Genomic DNA, 6047 nt, shown 5'->3' on the forward strand with positions numbered 1-6047 from the left:
TAGGGACTGGTTCGTTTGAGAGGCTCGTAATCTTCTGACGGCTATTTTGATAAAGCCGTGATCTTCTCATTTTCTGAGCATAATTTTTAACTGTATTATATTAAATAATATTTATCATGCATACTTTTTTATTAATAATTTTGAATAATATTGGTCGGTTACAAAGATAATTAGTAAAATTGATTATGATTAAGACCGACTCTATTAACTCTAAATTATGATTCTAATTCTTCGAAGAAGAAGAATTGAAATTTTTTCTTTTTTTTTTTTGAAAATATAATTCTTGTTGAATTCTAAAAAGCAAATAATTATGATCACGTCAACCAAAACCAATGACGTGGACTTTTACATTAATTAATTGCATTGAATTAGTAGTATTCGGAGTTATTAAATTGCACAATCATTTGGCCATCACAACTAACTAATAACTACTATTTTTTTTTTCTGAAAATTCCACGTTTCATAAATAAATACAGTCAGACACAGTCTGGCCTAGTGAGCTGTACATCTATCGGATCCACGACTCATCCACCCACTTCCACCAGAAGTCCCCCACAAAAAAAAATTAAAAAAATTAAAAAATAAAAAAAATTAACTCTTATATTTCTTTTCTTTGACTTTTCTATTTACCTGTTCCTCTTACTTTGAAAAAAAAAATTAAATTAAATTAAATTAAAAATATGCGGGTAAAAGCCTAAAGTTTGTATATTGCGGTGATCAACCGGCGAGTTCACTCAGGGATTGCCATTTTTGGCCTCTTCGTAGCTGACGGATGGCTCAGAGCTTTGCCTTTGTGATTTGAACGTAAAAATGGCTTTCCTTCACCTTCTCTTTATTCCATCCTCTAGTGGTAGCGACTAGCGACGGTTATTTTCTCTCCAATTTTGTTTTTTTTAGCGAGAATAACATAAAAATGAACCACATGTGATTAGGCGTTTAGCAATTTAAGGTAGGCGGTTAATGGTTATAACCGCTTACATATATTTTATGGAAAATGATCAAAACACTCACAATGCACAACAATGACACAACACTAAGGTACATTGGGGTGGGACCGATACATTGGGTTCCACCCGTACATATACACAAAATGACGTCATTTCACGTCTATAGTTTCTCTTAAGTCTTATCTTTTCTTACCCAGTGCCGCACACATTCTCAATCTCATTTCCTCTCCTCTCTCTCCGGTCTTTTTGGATTTGTGGTTTTAAAATAGATATTTTAAAATATGCAATTTGAAAAAGTGATTTTGCAAAATCTCAAGTTAGTCTTTAAAATTCTACGTTTTCAAAAAAGCACCCATTTATCTGTAATTTGAAAAGGGAATCTTAATTTTTTTAAAACGCAATTTCCAAATGATTCATTTTCTGCGATTTAGTTTAAAATCGTACTTTTTGTCTACGAAATCGCAATCTCAAATATACCCTCAAAGTAGTGAAAATGATATGGGCAAAAGAATTAGAATTGGGCCAATTGGCTTATTGAGCCTGAAAAGTGTTAAAAGAGTACACACTTTGAGGCAAAAAAAAATGCCTTAAACAATTATTGGGTGTGCATAAGTTATTTTATTTTATTTTATTTTATTTATTGTTGATTTCTAACCTATCCTATCAATAAATGAAGAATGTTAATAGACATTGAGCTAAATAAATTAAAAGTATGCATTGTAATATAAAATTTCCAGGGAAAAGGTTTTTGCCACATTTCTGAAACCTTCCAGATAGGTGCAATATCAAATTGTCAAACAGCTCTTGCACCTTTCAAAAGCTTCTCCCACTTGTACTCGTACCAGAATGAAACTGAAATATCCTGATTTGAATATGAAAATTTCCTTTTTTTTTTTTTTCTCAATGTATAGGAATGAATATTCATCCTATCACAGGTAACAATATCCTACATTAACATCTTAACATGGAATCTGATGGACGATTCTAGGTATATAGAATCTGATTGAAAATTCTAGAAAGTTTCAAAACTAAATGTCATTAACATTGGGGAATAAATCATCCATTTTCTCCTCTACCATTTTTGGCTTCTTCTCATGATTGAGACTTGCACAACTATCATACTAAGCATCTGCCACCAAGCCAAATAATAAAAATTAAAAATGAATTCCCATGCCAGCCAGCCACTGAAAAGAGCCGAATTTGCAAAGCTCCTCTTTATACAGCCATAATCACTCCACCTACAAGAAAAACACTAACAATAAGAAAAGTATACTCATAAACAATAGCACAAAAACAACTGCAAAACGTCAATACAAGTCACGAAATGATGAATTTGTAAGCACTGCTAAGCTCCTTAAACGTGTCATGGCATCACTTCCACAAAGATCATGCAAGCGTTTCTTGGCCAAGCCACATGACATCAAATTTAATGCATGCCAAGCGTTTGAGGGAATGTTCTAGAGGCTACCACAAGTGCCAATGGTTCCACATTTGTGGAAGACAATGGGAAGCCTTACTTGAAATCCTACCCACCATAGATATCCTTTCAAATGTAACTCCCGCAAGTATGTTTTAATGTACTCCCATTCATTTAGGACCATTGGATGTACAGCACTTATACCATCCAACTATATGAGGTAATCCTATAAATAAGTGAGAATCTCATTTGTATAAAGCAATCAAGAGATCCGTCCATCAATTATATAGAGGGTAGGCCTTAGGACAGCCTAAAAAGCATGCATCTATCAAAGTAAGAAGAGTGTTCTATCTTCTTCATCTTTCAGTATTCTTTCTATTCTTCTCTCTAGAGCTCTCTTTTTTCAGAGTCGGGCTGACTTAGTCGAATATAAAGTGGGGCATGGAAAATTCCAAAGCCGCGAAATAAGGAACACTTTATAGATCTAATAGCACAACATGTGGCAAGAAGAAAAACATTGTTCTCTCTTGTGTCTCTGGGACAACTAAGAATTTATCACACTCTCCATCAATTTGTCTCTTTCTTTCTTCTTTGAACTTCAAAGATAATAACAAAGATGGTGAACCTAGAAGATTTGAGGATGATTCTCCTGCCCTAAAGGGATCCTTCAACAAAATCCGGGATGAGATCAGAGCTGCAACTGAAAAGGAAGACATGCTAGATATGTAGCTGTGCAGTGGAGGGTAGGCATCAAGAGACCCAGAATCCTAACAATACCACTACCAACCTAAAACAGATCGACATTGACCAGTTCATGATAGTTCGGCACGGCGATGTAGTTTTGAATGCCGCGAGACTGATGCCTGTCCGGTCGAGTTGATTTTGTGGGTCAGTGGTCCGGCAAAGCCCAACCAAACTGATGTCAATTAAAAACCCAATTTTCGTTCCCCTTCTTGAAAACTTTTTTTTTTTGATAAATTGGGAATAATGGGGAAAGGGGATAAATCCACACAACCAGGTTGAGAGAGCAAGAGGTTTTCTTGAAAACTTAGTAGTTAGCCAATCCTAGCTTCTCTCTTCAGACCCTTACACTCCAAACTGTCCCTCAACTACCACATCCGCGATCAAACCCAAACCCAACACCTGCACCCTACACCACATTAGACCTGAACCCACGTATCCCAACCTTGACCAGCCACACATGGACTAGGACCAAAGCTAATGATCACCACCACGCCTCAAACCCACTGAAACCACCCCACCCAAGACCCAAAATCACAAAACTTTTCAAACAGTCTCTAACCACCATGAAAACACCTCTCGTCAGCCGTCAAACCCAAAGACCACTGCAGGTTGACGATCCAAACACCCCATATGCTGCCAATCCAGAGGATCCTTCTGGCTTGATCCTCTGGAGAACTCTTATTGAGTGAAATCTTGAACTGAGGAAGGACACAATGACGAACTATTAATGCTTGATCTGCCACCCAACTACCGTAAGTTCCTTCTCACTTTTTCTCTTGTTTTGTACTCTCTTCTTTCTCTTGATTTTCGGGTTTTAATTCAGATCCAGAATGAGGTTAAAGGCCTAACGAGGCAAGGTAAAAGGTCGAATGCGTGAGTTTTGTTTTTACCTACATAAAAAAGCTTTGCTACACATAATGTTGATAAGCCGAATGCCTACTACGTTGCGCCATCCAGCACAGCAACAAACCATACAATCCATACACTCCAGCCATGATAACAAACGTAACTCACAATCACACCACTCTAACCCCTAAATTCCACTCACTAACCTCCAAAACATATCTACTACTCAAATCAAACAACAAAATCACAATTTCATTTCACTCAAAACCTCACATAAATAGCATACCTCACCGCTATATCACAGCCCCACGTTGCCGCACCTTCGCCTTCTCGGCGTCGATGATCGACTCCACGAGCCGCACCGCCCTCTCGAGCTCCCCGTCCCTGTTCACCACCACGTAGTCGAAGCTCCTCACGTGCGTCACCTCCTCTCTCGCCGTGGCGATCCGCACTAGCAGCTGCTCCCGGTTTTCCGTCCGCCTCTCCACCAGCCTCTCAACCATCACCGCCTCGCTCTCCGCCACCACGAACACGAACACCGCCGAGTCCCCCAAAATCCTCCTCAGCGTTCTGGCGCCCTGGATATCCACTCTCAAAACGACGTCGCACCCCCTCGCCATGTACTCCCGCACCTGCCGCCTCGGAATCCCCTTGTACTCGCCGTACACAAGCGCGTACTCCAACAACTCGTTCCTCTCCACCATTCTCAGGAACTCTTCCTTGGACACGAAGTAGTAGTCCTCGCCGTCGACCTCGCCGGGTCGCCTGGCTCGGCTCGTGGCGGTGACGACGAAGTGAAGGTTTTGACGGACCTCTCTCAGCCGTTTGATGACGGCGTCCTTGCCGACCCCGCTCGGCCCACTGATCACCACGATTAACGGGCCTGGGGTCGGCGTTATGGGCTCGGGGCTGAACGCGGAGCCCAGCGAGGTCTCCAGGGCCCGGATGAGCTCCACGCGGTCGGCCTTGTCGACGGAAGGGATGGGGACGGAGGGCGGACGTGACATTTGGGAGATTGGAGAGCAGAGGGAGATATTTGGGAGAAATATCTTTTTGGGACAGGGATAGGAGAGAGGATTAGGGATTCTTAAGGGGAAGAGAGAAGTGGAGGAGGAGAGGAGTCTGCGTAACATGGAGGGTGGCGGTGAGTGCACTGTATACAGGTGGGGTGGCGGAGCATGGAGTCGGAACCGTGCGAGGGAGTGAGGGGGAAAATTGGGGGGTTTTGGTTTTGGTTTTGGGTGAGATACCCCTCCTATACGGCGCTCCCATATGACCGACTGTATGCCACGATAACCCTTCCAATTGGACATTTTTTTTCTTTTTTCTTTTTCTTTTTTTTCTTTTCTTTTATTATTATTATTATTATTATTATTATTATTTTAGGGTTAAATACCCCAGAGGTACTTGAGTTTTACGTGTTTTTAAATTTAGTACCTCAGTTTCATTTCGTATCACAGGTAGTACCTGAATTTGGAAGAAAAAAACCCTAGGTAGTACCTGTCAGATTTCTCGTCCAAATTTCAACTTCTCGCCACGTGTCAACCTCAGCGGTTGACACGTGGCACTACATAAAAAAAAATTAAAAATTAAAAATTAAAAAATTAAAAAAATGATTAAAATTAAAAAAAAAAAAAAAAAAAAAAAAGAGGGGTGGCTGAGCCACCCCCCTTGGCCACCATGGGGGTGGCCATTTTGGCCAAGGAGGTGGCCCAGCCACCCCCTTGGCCGGTCTGGGGTGGCCGAACCACCCCACAGTTGAAAAAAAAAATAATAATAAAATAAAATTTGAAGGGTTTTGGCCCTAGGGGGTGGCCGACCCTAGGGCCACGGGGGTGGTTCGGCCACCCCCAGACCGGCCGAACTGGGGGTGGCCGGAACCACCCCCGTGGGCCAAAACCCTTCAAAAATTTTTTTTTTTTTTTTTTTCAACTGTGGGGTGGCCGAACCACCCCTTAGGGCCATGGGGGTGGTTCGGCCACCCCAGACCGGCCGGACTGGGGGTGGCCAAACCACCCCCGTGGCCCTAGGACCACCCCCTAGGGCCAAAACCCTTCAAATTTTTTTTTTTTTTTTTTTTTTTCAACTGTGGG

The 6047-nt window shown here is 41.5% G+C and overlaps 1 protein-coding gene across 2 annotated transcripts; it reads right to left on the reverse strand.

Annotated features, from left to right (window-relative positions):
• Positions 1-1906: 1906 nt before the first annotated feature.
• LOC133881867 (guanylate kinase 2, chloroplastic/mitochondrial) lies at positions 1907-5210 on the reverse strand. Of its 2 annotated transcripts, none has more exons than XM_062320930.1 (2): positions 4246-5210; positions 1907-2185 (listed from the first exon to the last, which is right to left on the reverse strand). In XM_062320930.1, the coding sequence occupies exon 1, from the start codon at positions 5085-5087 to the stop codon at positions 4248-4250; it is 840 nt and encodes a 279-aa protein (XP_062176914.1). In that variant the 5' UTR covers positions 5088-5210; the 3' UTR covers positions 1907-2185; positions 4246-4247. The 2 variants fall into 2 exon arrangements, with proteins under 2 accessions (XP_062176914.1, XP_062176906.1); XM_062320922.1 differs by having other exon boundaries at positions 4241-5210.
• Positions 5211-6047: the final 837 nt, after the last annotated feature.

The sequence above is a fragment of the Alnus glutinosa genome, chromosome 1 (genome assembly GCF_958979055.1).
Source record: "Alnus glutinosa chromosome 1, dhAlnGlut1.1, whole genome shotgun sequence".
NCBI classification, from domain to species: domain Eukaryota; kingdom Viridiplantae; phylum Streptophyta; class Magnoliopsida; order Fagales; family Betulaceae; genus Alnus; species Alnus glutinosa.

Coding starts and splice junctions, on each gene's coding strand:
- LOC133881867 (XM_062320930.1), bottom strand. CDS start 5,087: ATGTTACGCAGACTCCTCTCCTCCTCCACTTCTCTCTTCCCCTTAAGA.